The following is a 21,784-nucleotide window of genomic DNA, read 5'->3' as shown; positions in this document are numbered from 1 at the left end:
ACAGACAAAAGTGCCTTTGTGGGAGCTTTGAGATTCTGGTAGGAGGTTGTGAAATCCCAGGAAATTCCAGGACTAAGGAAAACTGCTTTGAGAAGGCACTGGCCCTGGTGGCAGGCCAACCAAATATATTCCTGGGTGCAGAATGAAAATCACTCCGTCTCCTTATGGACTTGGCTGCATCCCCACTTGGCTACAGTCCTGCATCCAGTTCCATCCATCAAGGCTCCAGGAGGAGCCACGATCATCCATGTCCCAGTGTCAGGCCTGCTAGCCATGGCCTGACAGATTGGCCAATTGCAGATCCTTGAAGCATCTCTGTGATCCAGCTACAGCCCCACTCTAACTGCCAGTCTAGGGTCAGACCTGCCTCCACAGGGGCCCTGTGGGGGGACATGATCCTGGTAACAGTCCAGCCAATGTTGATTCTGACTTTGGATCCTGAAGCAGCTCTGTGACCTGGCTTCAGCCCTGATCTCAGTCCTGCCTATGCAGGGATCCAGCATTGCCCGTCTGTGTTCCTCATAGCAGGCCTGCCAACCTCAGTCCTGATGTAGACCCTAAAGTCAGTCCCAGCTATGTACCTCGAAATGGCCCTGGGATTGAGTGCCAACCCCTCTCTGCCATGGTTGGGAGCAGTTCTGACCACCCAGAGAAACTGGTGAGAGACATGCCCCTCTGAGCTGCAGAGGCCGGCCCACTGACCTAATTCTTGATGGCAGAACTTGAAGCAGTCCTGTGACCCAGCTCCAGCCCACTCTGCCACAGTCTGTCTTCCCACTCGGGGACTCGTCCAGAGACATGGTGCAAGTGCAACCAGGGATTGGCGGGAGCTACAGTCATCTAGGCCTCTTAACAGACCTGCTGTCTGTGGACCTGACTGGGGACTCATTTTATAAGGCCAGCATTACCTGATACCAAAGCCAGCCAAGGAGACTATAAGAAAGGATGACTATAGGCCAATATTTCTGATGAACGTAGATGCAAATATCCTCAACAAAATCCCAGCAAATTGAATTCAACAGCCCATTAAAGGGATCATACACCATGATCAAGTAATATTTATCCCAGAGATGCAAACATGATTCAACTTATTCATATCAATAAACATTATATACCACGTTAACAGAATAAAGGATAAAAGCCATATGATCATCTTGATAGATGCAGAAAAAGTATTTAACAGAATTCAACATTATTTTATGATTAAATCTCTCAACAAATTAGGTATGAAGGATGTACCTCAGCAAAGGCCATATGGGACATGCCCACAGCTAATATCATACTGAAGGGTGAAAAATTTAAATGTTTTCCTCTAAGGATGCTACCTCTCACTACTGTTATTCAATATAGTACTGGAAGTCTGAGCCAGAACAATTAAGCAAGAGAAAGAAGGTATCCAATTTGGAAAAGGAGAAGTAAAATTGTCTCTGTCTGCAGATGACTCCTCAAAAAAACTGTTCGAACTAATAAACATATTCAGTAAAGCTGCAGGATACAAAATCAACATACAAAAATCAGCTGCATTTCCATACACTAACAACCATCTGAAAAAGAAATTAAGAAGACAATTCCATTTATATCAAATAGAATAAAATACTTAGGAATAAATTCAACCAAAGAGGTAAAAGATCGGTACACTGAAATGTATGAAATGTTGGCGAAAGAAATTGAAGAAGACACAAATAATTAATGCTGTGTTCATGGACTGGAGGATTAATAACAAATAGTATGTGTCAACATATCAGTATAACCCTACACAGTCTACAGATTCAATGCAGTGCCTATTTTTATAGGGATTATATTTCCAATGACAATTTTTCAGAGAAATAAAAAAATCCTAAAATTCATATGGAGTCACAAAAGATCCCAAGTAACTACAGCAATACTGAACAAGAAGAACAAAGTCAGAGGCATCTTACTTCCTGATTTCAAATCATACTACAAAGCTACAGTAATCAAAACAGTATGGTACTGACATAAAAACAGACACAGGGATCAATGGAACAGAATAGAGAGCCCAGAAATTAATGCACACATGTTCAGTCAACTATGGTGCCAAGAATACACAATGGGGAAAAGGATATTCTCTTCAATAAATATGTTGGGAAAACTGGATATTCACAGGCGAAAAAGAAATTGGAACTTTGTCTCATGCCATACACAAAAATCAACTCAAAATTGGTTAAAGTCTTAAATGTAAGACCTGAAATTCTAAAACTCCTAGAAAAACACACGGGAAAAGTTTCTTGACATTAGTCTCAACAATGGTTTTTTGGGTTATGACACCAAAAGCATAGGCAACAAAGGAAAAATTAAACAGGTGGGGCTGCATCAAATTAAAAAACTTCTGCACAGGGGCGCCTGGGTGGCTCAGTCATTAAACATCTGCCTTCCGCCTGGGTCATGATCCCAGGGTCCTGAGATGGAGTCCCCCCTCAACCCCTGTCAGGCTCCCTGCTTGGCGGGGAGTCTGCTTCTCTCTCTCCCACCCCCCTGCTTGTGTTCCCTCTCTTGCTGTCTCTCTCTCTGTCAAATAAATGAATCTTAAAAAAAAAAAAAAAAAGTTTCTGCACAGGAAGTGAGTTAACAAAATGAAAAGGCATCCTATAGAATGAGAAAGTATTTACAAGCTGTAAGGTATTAACAGCCAAAATACATAAAGAACTCATACTACTCTATGGCAAAAGAAAAAAAAAATGAGCAAAGCACCTAAATAGACCTTTTTTGTTTTTTGTTTTTTGTTTTTTTAAAGATTTTATTTATTTGACAGAGAGAGATCACAAGCAGGCAGAGAGGCAGGCAGAGAGAGAGGAGGAAGCAGGCTCCCTGCTGAGCAGAGAGCCCGATGCGGGGCTCGATCCCAGGACCCTGAGATCATGACCTGAGCCGAAGGCAGGGGCTTAACCCACTGAGCCACCCAGGCGCCCCTAAATAGACCTTTTTTGAAAGAAAACATACAAATGGCCAATAGGTGTTTGAAAAAGTGCTGAACATCACTAACCATCAGGGAAATGCAAAATCAAAACCACATGAGTCTCATACTCTTAAGATGGCTGTTATCAAAGAGTCAAAAGATAACAAGCGTTGGCAAGGATATGCAGAACAGGGGACACTTACACACTGTAATGTAAATGGAATATAAATCAGTACAACCATTATGGAAAACAGGATGGTGGTTCCTCAAATAATTAAAAATAGAACTACCGTATAATCCAGAAATCTCATTTCTGAGTCCATGGCCTAAGGAAATGACATCAGTATCTTGAGGAGGTGCCTGCACTCCCATGTTCATTGTAGCATTATTCACCGTAGCCAAGATTTGAAAACAACCTAAGTGTCCCATCAATAGATGATTGGATAAAGAAAATGTGATGTATATATACATACAATGGAATATTATTTAGCCTTAGAAAAGAAGGAAATCCTGCTATTTCCTACAACGTGGGTGAACCTCAAGGACATTATACTAAGTAAAATAAGCCAGGTACAGAAAGACAAATAAATACTGCTGATCTCAATTATATGTGAAATTTTAAAAAAGTCAAACTCCTAGAAACAGGGTAGGAGAATGGTTACCAAGGGATGGGGGGAGGGAGGAAATGCAGAGATGTTTGTTGGTCAGAGGGTACTAACTTTCCATTATAAGCTGAATGAGTTCTGGAGACCTGATGTGTAACATGATGACTGTAGTTAATAATAATGTATTGTCTAATTGAAAATTGCTAGGAGAGTAGATCTTAAATGTTCTTAACACACACACCCACAAATAATAACTGTGAGGTAAGGGATAAATTAATTAACTTATGGGGTGATCATATCACAGTGTATACATATATCAAAACATTACATATTATGCCTTAAATATATGCATTCTTTACTTGTCTATAATACCTCAATAAAGCTGGAAAATATATGCAGTTTTAAAAATAATAAAGTCTTTAAAAATAATAAGTTACACCATCTGGGTCCTCTTAGGGTTAACATCTGTTAATTGTCTTTTCCCTTGAGAAATGGTCAGATTGTTCTGTGTGTGTAAGTGATGAGTAATTCTGGATTTTATCCTGGGAATTTTTAATATTATGTTGTGAACTCAGGATCATGTTAATATCCTGTGGAGAAAAAAAATTTTTTTTTAAATCCTGTGGAGATGGGGCGTCTGGGTGGCTCAGTGGGTTAAAACCTCTACCTTTGGCTCAGGTCATGATCCTGGGGTCCTGGGATGGAGCCCTGAGTCGGGCTCTCTGCTCAGCGGGGAGCCTGCTTCCCTTCCTCTCTCTCTGCCTGCCTCTCTGCCTGCTTGTGATCTCTGTCTGTCAAATAAATAAATAAAATCTAAAAAAAAAAAAATCCTGTGGAGATGTTGAGTTTTGTTTGCTTTATTTGTTTTAGGAGGCCATCAGCCTGGGTAGGTCCAGAGAGCAGGTTTTGTCATATCTTCTGTGGGTGTTGGTAACAATGTTAGTTCAATCTTCAAAGCCTTTGCTGTGCTATTTGGATTAGCACGTGCCACCCTGGAGTCAGTCTATGACTTGGGCAGTTGTTTGTATTGTTCAGTTGTCACAACCTTGTTGTACTTCTTCACATCTGTTCTGCTTGTGTAGTTCAGGGTGAGCCTCTGAGGTGAGAAGGGAAAATTGGTGTTCCCCCCGCCCCCCACTCTCTAGTGCATAGAAGCTCACTTTTCTTGGTCCTTTGGAAATAGGAGACTTCTCCTGGAGTTTCTGTTGTTGGTACTTGTTGCATAGTTATGTGGTTTGGCTTATTCTTGGATCAGGAAAAAAGAGGGGAAAGAAATATGAAACTCACACCCACCTTGTAAGTCATTATTAAGGTTGTAACTTAATTCCCCAATCTGCCTTTTTTTTTTTCCCCAGTTTGCTTTTCAAAGCTCTCAGGTTGTTGTTTCTTATATTCTGTTTTAGCTGTTATCGGTGGGAGAGACTAGTTGTGTATCACTATGTTATTGCATCTTGGCCAGCGACAAAGAACTTAGTGGCAGTCTCTTCATTATTTTCAGCACATTATTCTTCTATATAAATTGTAAAATCTTGTTAGCTTTCATGAAAAATTATGTTGAGATTTTGATTGGAATTGCATTAATATATAATCAGTTCATCATATCAATAAATTCATCAAATGAATCTATAAATCAATTCTGGGGAGAAATTCCATCCTTTTACAGTATTGAGTATATTCATGAACGTGGAATCTTTCTGCGTATTTGAGGTCTCGGTTTAATGTTTCGGTTTATTTCTTGATACCATAGAGTTTTTGTTGCTGTGTGAGTGCTATCTTTCTTTTTTAAAATCTACTTTCTGTTTATTATTACTATAGAGAAATCCAGGGGTTTGTGTTGGTTTGTTTTCCAGTGTTCTTTTTTTTTTTTTTTAAGATTTTATTTATTTGACAGTGTGAGCCCACAAGCAGGGGGAGCTGCAGAAGGGGACGGAGAAGCAGGCTTCCTGCTGAGCAGGGAGCCAACGCGGGGCTCTATCCCAGGACCCTGGGATCATGACCTGAGCCAAAGGCAGACGCTTAACTGACTGAGCCACCCAGGCGCCCCCAATGTTCATTTTTAAGATAAACTTTCTTTTAACTAAGCTTACAACCCAGAGATCAAGAGTTGGATGTTCTACCAGCTGAGCCAGCCAGGTGCCCCTAAGATAAGCTGTCATTAAATTATCACATTTGAAGTATGTTCAAATCATAATTATAAGTAGATAAATTATCACAGTGTAAGTACACTATCCTGGCTTCTGACACCATGAGTTTGTCTTGCCTGTTCTTGAACTTCATATAGCTTCTTTCATTCAAAGTAATATTTCTGAGATTAATCCAGGTTGTTGTGCATATCAGCAGTTCACTCTTTCCATTGTTGTATACCCATTATATGAACATCCTGTCTCCGATCCGTTCTGCTGTTGAAGGAGATCTGTGTCGTCTCCAGATTTGGACCGTTATGAATAGCACAACTGTCACCATTCTTGGATTTGGGTTTTGGTGTACTTAGATATACACTTCTCTTAGATGATCACTTTGGAGTGGATTATAAAACAAGAAAATATTTAAAGTATATAGATATGTTCAACTAGTTTTCTGAAGTAATACCAATCTATGCTTCTACCAACTATGTGTGTGTGAGTTCCAGAAGTTTCCAAATGTGCCATCATTTGGTTTAATCAGACTTTTAAATATTAACACATCTAGGGGTATATAGTGGTCTCATTGTGGTTTCCTCCCAACATTTTATTATGAAAAATTAGGCATACAGGAAAGTTGGAAGATTTATAAAGTGACCATCCATATACCCATCAATCTAGGTTCTACAATTAACATTTTACTATACGCAGTTCATCGCATATATAGCTATCTATGCTCATTGTGGTTTTCTTTACATTTTCTTGGTGACCAGTGAAGTTGAGTAATGACCACCATTTCCAATGGTTATCAATTTGTATATCTACTTTAGTATATGAATAAGCCTGTCTAAGCTTTCTCTTCCCTCCCCTCCACTTTAAAAAAATTTTTTAAATTTAATTTTATTTTTAAAATTCATTTATTTGACAGACAGAGATCACAAGTAGGCAGAGAGGCAGGCAGAGAGGGGCAGGGAAGCAGGCCCTTTCCTTTATGATGGTGCTTTTTATGTCCTTTTAAAATTATTTTTGGTTTTCATTTGTTAGCACAGTAGTTTTCTTTTCTTTCTTTTTTTTTTAAGATTTTATTTATTTATTTGACAGAGAGTGATCACAAGTAGGCAGGCAGAGAGAGAGGAGGAAGCAGGCTCCCTGCTGAGCAGAGAGCCCGATGCGGGGCTTGATCCCAGGACCCTGAGATCATGACCTGAGCCGAAGGCAGGGGCTTAACCCACTGAGCCACCCAGGTGCCCCTTATGTCCTTTTTGATATTCTTCCAAGTTTTTTATCTGGAAGTATTACTGTTTTACCTTTCACATTTAGAACTTCGATCTCTGAATATATTTTTGTTTAATATGTGAAGTTGGGGAGGGCAGGATTCATTTATCTCTGTGTAGATTTCCAAGTGCTCTAACGACCAGTGTTCATTGAAAAGAACCCTTTCTCTACAGCTTTGCAATGCCATCTTTATTGTAAATCAGGCGTCCATATTTGTGTGTTTCTGAACTCTCTCCCAGAGGTATCCACAGAACTTTCTGTGGTAATGGAAATGCCTGATATCTGTCCTTCCAATGTGGTAGCCATACAGCTACTGAGCACTTGATATATGGCTAGTATGACTGAGGAACTAACTTGTTAAAGTTACTTAATTTTAAGTAATTTAAATAACCATATGTGCCTAGTAGCTACTGTATTAAACAGTATAGGATATTGATTTATGGACCTATTTGTGCCATAGAGTCCTGTGCCAATACCATACTCTCTTAATTATTATAGCTTTATAATTAGTCTTTACATTGGGTTCTTTTTTGTCAAGATTGTATTAACTGTTCTAGGGTTTTTGCTTTTCATGTACATTTTAGAATCAGCTTGTCAATTTCCCCCAAACCCTGATGTGATTTCAATAAGAAGTGCATTGAATTTATAGATCAAATTGGGGATAACTGACATTGTTATATTTCCATTTCGCAAACATGTTCTATCTCTTCATTTTTTTTCTCTCAGTAATATTTTAGTGTGTGCACTTGTGTGTGTGTGTGTGTGTGTGTAAAGACCTTGCTCATCTTTTGTTAAAATTATTTAGAAATTATTTAGAAATAATTAATAATATATAATAAATAATAATAATAATAAATAAAATTATTTAGAAATAATTACTAGACTTTTTAAAAAAGATTTTATTTATTTATTTGACACAGAGAGAGAGATCACAAGTAAGCAGAGCAGCAGGCAGAGAGAGGGGGAAGCAGGCTCCCTGCTGAGCAGAGAGCCCAACGCGGGGCTTGATCCCAGGACCCTGAGATCCTGACCTGAGTCGAAGGCAGAGGCTTTAACCCACTGAGCCACCCAGGCGCCCCACTAGACTTTTTTTTTTAATTTAAATTTTATTATTATTTTTTTAAACATATATTTTTATCCCCAGGGGTACAGGTCTGTGAATCGCCAGGTTTACACATTTCACAGCACTCACCATAGCACATACCCTCCTCAATGTCCATAACCCCACCCCCCTCTCCCAACCCTCCTCCCCCCATTAACCCTCAGTTTGTTTTGTGAGATTAAGAGTCACTTATGGTTTGTCTCCCTCCCAATCCCATCTTGTTTCATTTACTCTTCTCCTACCCCTTAACCCCCCATGTTGCATCTTCTCTCCCTCATATCAGGGAGATCATATGATAGTTGTCTTTCTCCGATTGACTTATTTCGCTAAGCATGATACCCTCTAGTTCCATCCACGTCGTCGCAAATGGCAAGATTTCATTTCTTTTGATGGCTGCATAGTATTCCATTGTGTATATATACCACATCTTCTTTATCCATTCATCTGTTGATGGACATCTAGGTTCTTTCCATAGTTTGGCTATTGTAGACATTGCTGCTATAAACATTTGGGTGCACGTGCCCCTTCGAATCACTACGTTTGTATCTTTAGGGTAAATACCCAGCAGTGCAATTGCTGGGTCATAGGGTAGTTCTATTTTCAACATTTTGAGGAACCTCCATGCTGTTTTCCAGAGTGGTTGCACCAGCTTGCATTCCCACCAACAGTGTAGGAGGGTTCCCCTTTCTCCGCATCCTCGCCAGCATCTGTCATTTCCTGACTTGTTAATTTTAGCCATTCTGACTGGTGTGAGGTGATATCTCATTGTGGTTTTGATTTGTATTTCCCTGATGCCGAGTGATATGGAGCACTTTTTCATGTGTCTGTTGGCCATCTGGATGTCTTCTTTGCAGAAATGTCTGTTCATGTCCTCTGCCCATTTCTTGATTGGATTATTTGTTCTTTGGGTGTTGAGTTTGCTAAGTTCTTTATAGATTTTGGACACTAGCCCTTTATCTGATATGTCATTTGCAAATATCTTCTCCCATTCTGTCAGTTGTCTTTTGGTTTTGTTAACTGTTTCCTTTGCTGTGCAAAAGCTTTTGATCTTGATAAAATCCCAATAGTTCATTTTTGCCCTTGCTTCCCTTGCCTTTGGCGATGTTCCTAGGAAGATGTTGCTGCGGCTGAGGTCGAAGAGGTTGCTGCCTGTGTTCTCCTCGAGGATTTTGATGGATTCCTTTCTCACATTGAGATCCTTCATCCACTTTGAGTCTATTTTCGTGTGTGGTGTAAGGAAATGATCCAATTTCATTTTTCTGCATGTGGCTGTCCAATTTTCCCAACACCATTTATTGAGGAGGCTGTCTTTGTTCCATTGGACATTCTTTCCTGCTTTGTCGAAGATGAGTTGACCATAGAGTTGAGGGTCCATTTCTGGGCTCTCTATTCTGTTCCATTGATCTATGTGTCTGTTTTTGTGCCAGTACCATGCTGTCTTGATGATGACAGCTTTGTAATAGAGCTTGAAGTCTGGAATTGTGATGCCACCAACTTTGGCTTTCTTTTTCAATATTCCTTTGGCTATTCGAGGTCTTTTCTGGTTCCATATAAATTTTAGGATTATTTGTTCCATTTCTTTGAAAAAAATGGATGGTACTTTGATAGGAATTGCATTAAATGTGTAGATTGCTTTAGGTAGCATAGACATTTTCACTATATTTATTCTTCCAATCCAGGAGCATGGAACATTTTTCCATTTCTTTGTGTCTTCCTCAATTTCTTTCATGAGTACTTTATAGTTTTCTGAGTATAGATTCTTAGTCTCTTTGGTTAGGCTTATTCCTAGGTATCTTATGGTTTTGGGTGCAATTGTAAATGGGATGGACTCCTTAATTTCTCTTTCTTCTGTCTTGTTGTTGGTGTAGAGAAATGCAACTGATTTCTGTGCATTGATTTTATATCCTGACACTTTACTGAATTCCTGTACAAGTTCTAGCAGTTTTGGAGTGGAGTCTTTTGGGTTTTCCACATAGAGTATCATATCATCTGCGAAGAGTGATAGTTTGACTTCTTCTTTGCCGATTTGGATGCCTTTAATTTCCTTTTGTTGTCTGATTGCTGAGGCTAGGACTTCTAGTACTATGTTGAATAGCAGTGGTGATAACGGACATCCCTGCCGTGTTCCTGACCTTAGCGGAAAAGCTTTCAGTTTTCTCCATTGAGAATGATATTTGTGGTGGGTTTTTCACAGATGGCTTTGATAATATTGAGGTATGTGCCCTCTATCCCTACACTTTGAAGAGTTTTGATCAGGAAGGGATGCTGTACTTTGTCAAATGCTTTTTCAGCATCTATGGAGAGTATCATATGGTTCTTGTTCTTTCTTTTATTAATGTGTTGTATCACATTGATTGATTTGCGGATGTTGAACCAACCTTGCAGCCCTGGAATAAATCCCACTTGGTCGTGGTGAATAATCCTTTTAATGTACTGTTGAATCCTATTGGCTAGTATTTTGGTGAGAATTTTTGCATCTGTGTTCATCAAGAATATTGGTCTGTAGTTCTCTTTTTTGATGGGATCCTTGTCTGGTTTTGGGATCAAGGTGATGCTGGCCTCATAAAATGAGTTTGGAAGTTTTCCTTCCATTTCTATTTTTTGGAACACTTTCAGGAGAATAGGAATTAGTTCTTCTTTAAATGTTTGGTAGAATTCCCCCGGGAAGCCGTCTGGCCCTCGGCTTTTGTTTGTTTGGAGATTTTTGATGACTGTTTCAATCTCCTTACTGGTTATGGGTCTGTTCAGGCTTTCTATTTCTTCCTGGTTCAGTTGTGGTACTTTATATGTCTCTAGGAATGCATCCATTTCTTCCAGATTGTCAAATTTGTTGGCGTAGAGTTGCTCATAGTATGTTCTTATAATTGTCTGTACTTCTTTGGTGTTAGTTGTGATCTCTCCTCTTTCATTCATGATTTTATTTATTTGGGTCCTTTCTCTTTTCTTTTTGATAAGTCTGGCCAGGGGTTTATCAATCTTATTAATTCTTTCAAAGAACCAGCTCCTAGTTTCGTTGATTTGTTCTATTGTTTTTTTTTTGTTTCTATTTCATTGATTTCTGCTCTGATTTTTATGATTTCTCTTCAACTTCTCCTGCTGGGTTTAGGGTTTCTTTCTTGTTCTTTCTCCAGCTCCTTTAGGTGTAGGGTTAGGTTGTGTACCTGAGACCTTTCTTGTTTCTTGAGAAAGGCTTGTACTGCTATATATTTTCCTCTGAGGACTGCCTTTGTTGTGTGCCACAGATTTTGAACCCTTGTGTTTTCATTATCATTTGTTTCCATGAATTTTTTCAATTCTTCTTTAATTTCCTGGTTCACCCATTCATTCTTTAGAAGGATGCTGTTTAGTCTCCATGTATTTGGGTTCTTTTCAAATTTCCTCTTGTGATTGAGTTCTAGCTTTAGAGCGTTGTGGTCTGAAAATATGCAGGGAATGATCCCAATTTTTTGATGCCGGTTGAGACCTGATTTAGGACCGAGGATGTGATCTAGTCTGGAGAATGTTCCATGTGCACTAGAGAAGAATGTGTATTCTGTTGCTTTGGGATGAAATGTTCTGAATATATCTGTGATGTCCATCTGGTCCAGTGTGTCATTTAAGGCCTTGATTTCCTTGTTGATCTTTTGCTTGGATGATCTGTCCATTTCAGTGAAGGGAGTGTTAAAGTCCCCTACTATTATTGTATTACTGTTGATGTGTTTCTTTGATTTTGTTATTAATTGGTTTATATAGTTGGCTGCTCCCACGTTAGGGGCATAGATATTTAAAATTGTTAGATCTTCTTGTTGGACAGTTCCTTTGAGTATGATATAGTGTCCTTCCTCATCTCTTGTTATAGTCTTTGGCTTAAAATCTAATTGATCTGATATAAGGATTGCCACTCCTGCTTTCTTCTGATGTCCATTAGCATGGTAAATTCTTTTCCACCCCCTCACTTTAAACCTGGAGGTGTCTTCGGGTTTAAGATGAGTTTCTTGTAGGCAACATATAGATGGGTTTTGTTTTTTTATCCATTCTGATACCCTGTGTCTTTTGATTGGGGCATTTAGCCCATTAACATTCAGGGTAACTATTGAGAGATATGAATTTAGTGCCATTGTATTGCCTGTAAGGTGACTGTTATTGTATATTGTCTCTGTTCCTTTCTGATCTACTACTTTTAGGGTCTCTCTTTGCTTAGAGGACCCCTTTCAATATTTCCTGTAGAGCTGGTTTGGTGTTTGCAAATTCTTTCAGTTTTTGTTTGTCCTGGAAGCTTTTAATCTCTCCTTCTATTTTCAATGATAGCCTAGCTGGATATAGTATTCTTGGCTGCATGTTTTTCTCGTTTAGTGCTCTGAATATATCATGCCACCTCTTTCTGGCCTGCCAGGTCTCTGTGGATAAGTCTGCTGCCAATCTAATATTTTTACCATTGTATGTTACAGACTTCTTTTCCCGGGCTGCTTTCAGGATTTTCTCTTTGTCACTAAGACTTGTCAATTTTACTATTAGGTGACGGGGTGTGGACCTATTCTTATTGATTTTGAGGGGGGTTCTCTGAACTTCCTGGATTTTGATGCTTGTTCCCTTTGCCATATTGGGGAAATCCTCTCCAATAATTCTCTCCAATATACCTTCTGCTCCCCTCTCTGTTTCCTCTTCTTCTGGAATCCCAATTATTCTAATGTTGTTTCGTCTTATGGTGTCACTTATCTCTCGAATTCTCCCCTCATGGTCCAGTAGCTGTTTGTCCCTCTTTTGCTCAGCTTCTTTATTCTCTGTCATTTGGTCTTCTGTATCACTAATTCTTTCTTCTGCCTCATTTATCCTAGCAGTGAGAGCCTCCATTTTTGATTGCACCTCATTAATAGCTTTTTTGATTTCCACTTGGTTAGATTTTAGTTCTTTTATTTCTCCAGAAAGGGCTTTTATATCTCCCGAGAGGGTTTCTCTAATATCTTCCATGCCTTTTTCGAGCCCGGCTAGAACCTTGAGAATCGTCATTCTGAACTCTTGATCTGACATATTACCAATGTCTGTATTGATTAGGTCCCTAGCCTTTGGTACTGCCTCTTGTTCTTTTTTTTTTTTTTGTGGTGAATTTTTCCGCCTTGTCATTTTGTCCAGATAAGAGTATATGAAGGAGCGAGTAAAATACTAGAAGGATGGCAACAACCCCAGGAAAATATGCTTTAACCAAATCAGAAGAGATCCCAAATCATGAGGGGGGAGAAAGGGGATTAAAAAGAGGTTCAGAGGGGGAGGAGTCAAGATGGCAGAGAAGTAGCAGGCTGAGACTACTTTGGGTAGCGGGAGATCAGCTAAATAGCTTATCTAAAGATTGCAAACACCTACAAATCCAACGGGAGATCGAAGAGAAGAAGAACAGCAATTCCAGAAACAGAAAATCAACCACTTTCTGCAAGGTAGGACTGGCGGAGAAGTGAATCCAAAGCGACGGGAAGATAGACCGCGGGGGGAGGGGCCGGCTCCCGGCGAGCGGCGGAGCAACGGAGCAAAATCAGGACTTTTAAAAGTCTGTTCCGCTGAGGGACATCGCTCCAGAGGCTTAACTGGAAGCCCAGGCGGGGTCAGCGCGGCCTCAGGTCCCGCAGGGTCGCAGAAGGATCGGGGGTGTCTGAGTGTCGCAGAGCTTACCGGTATTAGAACGGGGAAGCCGGCTGCAGAGACAGAGCCGAGGAGTGACTCTCAGCTCGGGGTTGCCTTGAACCGGTCGCAGGCTCGGTCAGCTCGGAGCATGGCCGGAGGCCAGGGTGGCGGGAGTCATTGGGCGCTGTTCTCTGAGGGCGCACTGAGGAGTGGGGCCCCGGGCTCTCGGCTCCTCCGGGCCGGAGACCGGGAGGCCGCCATCTTCATTCCCGTCCTCTGGACTCTACGGAAAGCGCTCAGGGAACAAAAGCTCCCGAAAGCGAACCCGAGCGGATGACTCAGCGCGGCCCCGGGTAAGGGCGGTGCAACTCCGCCTGGGGCAAAGACGCTGGAGAATCACTACAACAGGCCCCTCCCCCAGAAGATCAACGGGAAACCCAGCCAGGACCAAGTTCACCTACCAAGGAGAGCGGAGGAATTCCAGAGGAGAAGAAAGCAAAGCACAGAACTCATGGCTTTCTCCCCATGATTTTTTAGCTTTGCAGTTAATTTAATTTTTTTTTCTTTTTCAACTTTTTTTTCTTTTTCTCTTCTTCTGCTGAATTTTTTTTAACTTTTACCGTTTTCTTTTTTTAACGTTTTTTAAATAGTTTATCTAATATATATATTTTTTTCCTCTTTTTATATTTTTTCTTTATCGGTTTTTTTTTTTAATAGTTTCTTTTTTTTTTTCTTTCTTTCTGAACCCCTTTTTATCCCCTTTCTCCCCCCTCACAATTCGGGATCTCTTCTGATTTGGCTAAAGCATATTTTCCTGGGGTTGTTGCCACCCTTTTAGTATTTTACTTGCTCCTTCATAAACTCTTATCTGGACAAAATGACAAGGCGGAAAAATTCACAACAAAAAAAAGAACAAGAGGCAGTACCAAAGGCTAGGGACCTGATCAATACAGACATTGGTAATATGTCAGATATAGAGTTCAGAATGATGATTCTCAAGGTTCTAGCCGGGCTTGAAAAAGGCATGGAAGATACTAAAGCAACCCTCTCAGGAGATATAAAAGCCCTAACTGGAGAAATAAAAGAACTAAAATCTAACCAAGTTGAAATAAAAGGAGCTATTAATGAGGTGCAATCAAAAATGGAGGCTCTCACTGCTAGGATGGATGAGGCAGAGGAGAGAATTGGCGATATAGAAGACCAAATGACAGAGAATAAAGAAGCTGAGCAGAAGAGGGACAAACAGCTGCTGGACCACGAGGGGAGAATTCGAGAGATAAGTGACACCATAAGACGAAACAACATTAGAATGGTTGGGATTCCAGAAGAAGAGGAAACAGAGAGGGGAGCAGAAGGTATATTGGAGAGAATTATTGGAGAGAGTTTCCCCAATATGGCAAGGGGAACAGGCATCAAAGTCCAGGAGGTTCAGAGAACCCCCCCTCAAAATCAATAAGAATAGGTCCACACCCCGTCACCTAATAGTAAAATTGACAAGTCTTAGTGACAAAGAAAAGATTCTGAAAGCAGCCCGGGAAAAGAAGTCTGTAACGTACAATGGTAAAAATATTGGATTGGCAGCAGACTTATCTACAGAGACCTGGCAGGCCAGAGAGAGCTGGCATGATATATTCAGAGTACTAAATGAGAAAAACATGCAGCCAAGAATACTATATCCAGCTAGGCTATCATTGAAAATAGAAGGAGAGATTAAAAGCTTCCAGGACAAACAAAAACTGAAAGAATTTGCAAACACCAAACCAGCTCTACAGGAAATATTGAAAGGGGTCCTCTAAGCAAAGAGAGACCCTAAAAGTAGTAGATCAGAAAGGAACAGAGACAATATACAATAACAGTCACCTTACAGGCAATACAATGGCACTAAATTCATATCTCTCAATAGTTACCCTGAATGTTAATGGGCTAAATGCCCCAATCAAAAGACACAGGGTATCAGAATGGATAAAAAAACAAAACCCATCTATATGTTGCCTACAAGAAACTCATCTTAAACCCGAAGACACCTCCAGGTTTAAAGTGAGGGGATGGAAAAGAATTTACCATGCTAATGGACATCAGAAGAAAGCAGGAGTGGCAATCCTTATATCAGATCAATTAGATTTTAAGCCAAAGACTATAACAAGAGATGAGGAAGGACACTATATCATACTCAAAGGAACTGTCCAACAAGAAGATCTAACAATTTTAAATATCTATGCCCCTAACGTGGGAGCAGCCAACTATATAAACCAATTAATAACAAAATCAAAGAAACACATCGACAAGAATACAATAATAGTAGGGGATTTTAACACTCCCCTCACTGAAATGGACAGATCATCCAAGCAAAAGATCAACAAGGAAATCAAGGCCTTAAATGACACACTGGACCAGATGGACATCACAGATATATTCAGAACATTTCATCCCAAAGCAACAGAATACACATTCTTCTCTAGTGCACATGGAACATTCTCCAGAATAGATCACATTCTTGGTCCTAAATCAAGTCTCAACCGGTATCAAAAGATTGGGATCATTCCCTGCATATTTTCAGACCACAACGCTCTAAAGCTAGAACTCAATCACAAGAGGAAATTTGAAAAGAACCCAAATACATGGAGACTAAACAGCATCCTTCTAAAGAATGAATGGGTGAACCAGGAAATTAAAGAAGAATTGAAAAAATTCATGGAAACAAATGATAATGAAAACACAACGGTTCAGAATCTGTGGGACACAACAAAGGCAGTCCTGAGAGGAAAATATATAGCGGTACAAGCCTTTCTCAAGAAACAAGAAAGGTCTCAGGTACACAACCTAACCCTACACCTAAAGGAGCTGGAGAAAGAACAAGAAAGAAACCCTAAACCCAGCAGGAGAAGAGAAATCATAAAGATCAGAGCAGAAATCAATGAAATAGAAACCAAGAAAACAATAGAACAAATCAACGAAACTAGGAGCTGGTTCTTTGAAAGAATTAATAAGATCGATAAACCCCTGGCCAGACTTATCAAAAAGAAAAGAGAAAGGACCCAAATAAATAAAATCATGAATGAAAGAGGAGAGATCACAACGAACACCAAAGAAATACAGACAATTATAAGAACATACTATGAGCAACTCTACGCCAACAAATTTGACAATCTGGAAGAAATGGATGCATTCCTAGAGACATATAAACTACCACAACTGAACCAGGAAGAAATAGAAAGCCTCAACAGACCCATAACCAGTAAGGAGATTGAAACAGTCATCAAAAATCTCCAAACAAACAAAAGCCCAGGGCCAGACGGCTTCCCGGGGGAATTCTACCAAAAATTTAAAGAAGAACTAATTCCTATTCTCCTGAAACTGTTCCAAAAAATAGCAATAGAAGGAAAACTTCCAAACTCATTCTATGAGGCCAGCATCACCTTGATCCCAAAACCAGACAAGGATCCCAACAAAAAAGAGAACTACAGACCAATATCCTTGATGAACACAGATGCAAAAATTCTCGCCAAAATACTAGCCAATAGGATTCAACAGTACATTAAAAGGATTATTCACCACGACCAAGTGGGATTTATTCCAGGGCTGCAAGGCTGGTTCAACATCCGCAAATCAATCAATGTGATACAACACATTAATAAAAGAAAGAACAAGAACCATATGATACTCTCCATAGATGCTGAAAAAGCATTTGACAAAGTACAGCATCCCTTCCTGATCAAAACTCTTCAAAGTGTAGGGATAGAGGGCACATACCTCAATATTATCAAAGCCATCTATGAAAAACCCACCGCAAATATCATTCTCAATGGAGAAAAACTGAAAGCTTTTCCGCTAAGGTCAGGAACACGGCAGGGATGTCCGTTATCACCACTGCTATTCAACATAGTACTAGAAGTCCTAGCCTCAGCAATCAGACAACAAAAGGAAATTAAAGGCATCCAAATCGGCAAAGAAGAAGTCAAACTATCACTCTTCGCAGATGATATGATACTCTATGTGGAAAACCCAAAAGACTCCACTCCAAAACTGCTAGAACTTGTACAGGAATTCAGTAAAGTGTCAGGATATAAAATCAATGCACAGAAATCAGTTGCATTTCTCTACACCAACAACAAGACAGAAGAAAGAGAAATTAAGGAGTCCATCCCATTTACAATTGCACCCAAAACTATAAGATACCTAGGAATAAACCTAACCAAAGAGACTAAGAATCTATACTCAGAAAACTATAAAGTACTCATGAAAGAAATTGAGGAAGACACAAAGAAATGGAAAAATGTTCCATGCTCCTGGATTGGAAGAATAAATATAGTGAAAATGTCTATGCTACCTAAAGCAATCTACACATTTAATGCAATTCCTATCAAAGTACCATCCATTTTTTTCAAAGAAATGGAACAAATAATCCTAAAATTTATATGGAACCAGAAAAGACCTCGAATAGCCAAAGGAATATTGAAAAAGAAAGCCAAAGTTGGTGGCATCACAATTCCAGACTTCAAGCTCTATTACAAAGCTGTCATCATCAAGACAGCATGGTACTGGCACAAAAACAGACACATAGATCAATGGAACAGAATAGAGAGCCCAGAAATGGACCCTCAACTCTATGGTCAACTCATCTTCGACAAAGCAGGAAAGAATGTCCAATGGAACAAAGACAGCCTCCTCAATAAATGGTGTTGGGAAAATTGGACAGCCACATGCAGAAAAATGAAATTGGATCATTTCCTTACACCACACACGAAAATAGACTCAAAGTGGATGAAGGATCTCAATGTGAGAAAGGAATCCATCAAAATCCTCGAGGAGAACACAGGCAGCAACCTCTTCGACCTCAGCCGCAGCAACATCTTCCTAGGAACATCGCCAAAGGCAAGGGAAGCAAGGGCAAAAATGAACTATTGGGATTTTATCAAGATCAAAAGCTTTTGCACAGCAAAGGAAACAGTTAACAAAACCAAAAGACAACTGACAGAATGGGAGAAGATATTTGCAAATGACATATCAGATAAAGGGCTAGTGTCCAAAATCTATAAAGAACTTAGCAAACTCAACACCCAAAGAACAAATAATCCAATCAAGAAATGGGCAGAGGACATGAACAGACATTTCTGCAAAGAAGACATCCAGATGGCCAACAGACACATGAAAAAGTGCTCCATATCACTCGGCATCAGGGAAATACAAATCAAAACCACAATGAGATATCACCTCACACCAGTCAGAATGGCTAAAATTAACAAGTCAGGAAATGACAGATGCTGGCGAGGATGCGGAGAAAGGGGAACCCTCCTACACTGTTGGTGGGAATGCAAGCTGGTGCAACCACTCTGGAAAACAGCATGGAGGTTCCTCAAAATGTTGAAAATAGAACTACCCTATGACCCAGCAATTGCACTGCTGGGTATTTACCCTAAAGATACAAACGTAGTGATCCGAAGGGGCACGTGCACCCGAATGTTTATAGCAGCAATGTCTACAATAGCCAAACTATGGAAAGAACCTAGACGTCCATCAACAGACGAATGGATAAAGAAGAGGTGGTATATATACACAATGGAATACTATGCAGCCATCAAAAGAAATGAAATCTTGCCATTTGCGACGACGTGGATGGAACTAGAGGGTATCATGCTTAGCAAAATAAGTCAATCGGAGAAAGACAACTATCATATCATCTCCCTGATATGAGGGAGAGGAGATGCAACATGGGGGGTTAAGGGGGTAGGAGAAGAATAAATGTAACAAGATGGGATTGGGAGGGAGACAAACCATAAGTGACTCTTAATCTCACAAAACAAACTGAGGGTTGATGGGGAGAGGGGGTTGGGAGAGGGGGGGTGGGGTTATGGATATTGGGGAGGGTATGTGCTATGGTGAGTGTTGTGAAGTGTGTAAACCTGGCGATTCGCAGACCTGTACCCCTGGGGATAAAAATATATGTTTATAAAGCTGTAAAAAAAAAAAAAAAAAAAAAAGGATGAATACCCAAGTTTTGTAGCAACATGGACGGGACTGGAAGAGATGATGCTGAGTGAAATAAGTCAAGCAGAGAGAGTCAATTATCATATGGTTTCACTTATTTGTGGAGCATAACAAATAGCATGGAGGACAAGGGGCGATGGAGAGGAGAAGGGAGTTGAGGGAAATTGGAAGGGGAGGTGAACCATGAGAGACTATGGACTCTGAAAAACGATCTGAGAATTTTGAAGGGGTGGGGGGTGGGAGGTTGGGGGCACCAGGTGGTGGGTATTGTAGAGGGCACAGATTGCATGGAGCACTGGGTGTGGTGCAAAAATAATGAATACTGTTATGCTGAAAAAAAAAAAAAGGTTCAGAAAGACAAAAAAAATGAAACAATTAAAAGAAGAAAATGAATAAAGAAAAAATATAAAAAGGAAAAAATATATTAGATAAACTAGTTAAAAAACGTTAAAAAAGAAAAGGGTAAAAGTTTAAAAAAATTAGCAGAAGAAGAGGAAAAAAATTGAAAAAGGAAAAAAAAATTAACTGCAAGGCTAAAGAATCATGGGGAGAAAGCCATGAATGAGCTCCGGCTTTGCTTTCTCCTCCTCTGGAATTCTGCTGCTCTCCTTGGTATTGAAACTGCACTCCTTGGTAGGTGAACTTGGTCCTGGCTGGGTTTCTCGTTGATCTTCTGGGGGAGGGTCCTGTTGTAGTGATTCTCAAGCGTCTTTGCCCCAGGCGGAGTTGCACCGCCCTTACCTGGGGGCGGGCTGAGTAATCCACTCGGGTTCGCTTTCGGGAGCTTTTGTTCCCTGAGCGCTTTCCGTAGAGTTCCGGAAGACGGGAATGAAGATGGCGGCCTCCTGGTGTCTGGCCCGGAGGAGCCTAGAGCCCGGGGCCCCACTCCTCAGTGCGCCCCCAGAGAACAGCGCCCAATGACTCCCGCCACCCTGGCCTCCGGCCGCGCTCCGAGCTGACCGAGCCTGCGACCGGTTCAAGGCAACCCCGAGCTGAGAGTCACTCCTCAGCTCTGTCTCTGTAGCCAGCTTCCCCGTTCTAATACCTGTGAGCTCTGCGACACTCAGACACCCCCGATCCTTCTGTGACCCTGCGGGACCTGAGGCCGCGCGGGCTTCACCCTGGTTAAGCCTCTGGAGCGATGTCCCTCAGCGGAACAGACTTTTAAAAGTCCCGATTTTGTGCTCCGTTGCTCCGCCACTCGCCGGGAGCCGGCCCCTCCCCCCGCGGTCTACCCGTCGCATTGGATTCACTTCTCCACCAGTCCTACCTTGCAGAAAGTGGTTGATTTTCTGTTTCTAGAATTGCTGTTCTTCTTCTCTTCGATCTCCCGTTGGATTTGTAGGTGTTTGCAATCTTTAGATAAGCTAGCTAGCTGATCTCCCGCTACCTGAAGTTGTCTCAGCTGCTACTTCTCCGCCATCTTGACTCACTCGCTAAGAGCTATTCCTAGACATTTTATATCTTTTGGTATTATTGTAGATAGTATTGTTTTAAAATTATTACTTTCTAGAGTTGTGGATGTCCTTGGTATGTTTTCAGAGGTAGAGACTTCATGTTCTTTTCATGTAAGGATGAAAGGGTTTGGGAGGCCTCAGGGGTTCTTATGGGATGAGTCTTGTCTTTCCTTAGCTCATGTATCTGAAGTCTGTAGTTCTTGATGTCCTTAAGGTCAACAAAGAAGGAAGCCCCATCCCTGCAGAAGCAGGAACTAGAGTCCACCCAGGATGACATCTGTTAGTGAAAACACGGAGGCCCAAGAGGAGAAATCCCAGATTTCTAGACCTTCGGATTCCAAATCCCTGATTGCTACTACCTCAGCTTCCCAACTCTTAAAGTCTGATTTGACTACTGAGGAACTGATGGCAGAGGGACAGAAGTGTGACACGGTGTCATCATACATTTGGTCTGATGAAGATAATGATGAAATACTGGAGACCATAAACAAGGATGAGCCAAAGGAGGAATCCCCCACTGATCGACCATCCTGGGCCAATAAAATTGAGTACCTTCTGGCCCACGTGGGCTTTTCTGTGGGATTGAGCACCATCTGGCGCTTTCCTTATCTGTGTTTTCACAATGGAGGTGGTAAGCCTGGGGACCAGGAATCATGGACCCAGAAGGGGGTGGGGAGCCAGAGGACTATCCTAGCTACTCTGGGGTCTCTGAAGTATGTAGGGGTAGGGGGATT

At 40.8% G+C, this 21,784-nt stretch overlaps 1 protein-coding gene across 3 annotated transcripts in view; it reads left to right on the top strand.

The window, feature by feature from the left end:
* The window catches only part of LOC125088358 (orphan sodium- and chloride-dependent neurotransmitter transporter NTT5-like), a 48,942-nt gene that overhangs the window by 16,040 nt on the left and 11,118 nt on the right, over positions 1-21,784 (top strand). For all 3 annotated transcript variants that reach the window (XM_047709360.1, XM_047709361.1, XM_047709359.1), the window contains exon 2: positions 21,265-21,681. In XM_047709360.1, the coding sequence (XP_047565316.1) occupies positions 21,321-21,681 (361 nt within the window). In that variant the 5' untranslated portion in view covers positions 21,265-21,320. The remainder of the gene's footprint in view (positions 1-21,264; positions 21,682-21,784) is intronic.

Source organism: Lutra lutra, chromosome 17 (genome assembly GCF_902655055.1).
Source record: "Lutra lutra chromosome 17, mLutLut1.2, whole genome shotgun sequence".
In the NCBI taxonomy this organism is placed as follows: Eukaryota; Metazoa; Chordata; class Mammalia; order Carnivora; family Mustelidae; genus Lutra; species Lutra lutra.
The sequence above is the reverse complement of the archived record's forward strand: the minus strand, read 5'-3'. Positions and strand labels throughout refer to the sequence as shown.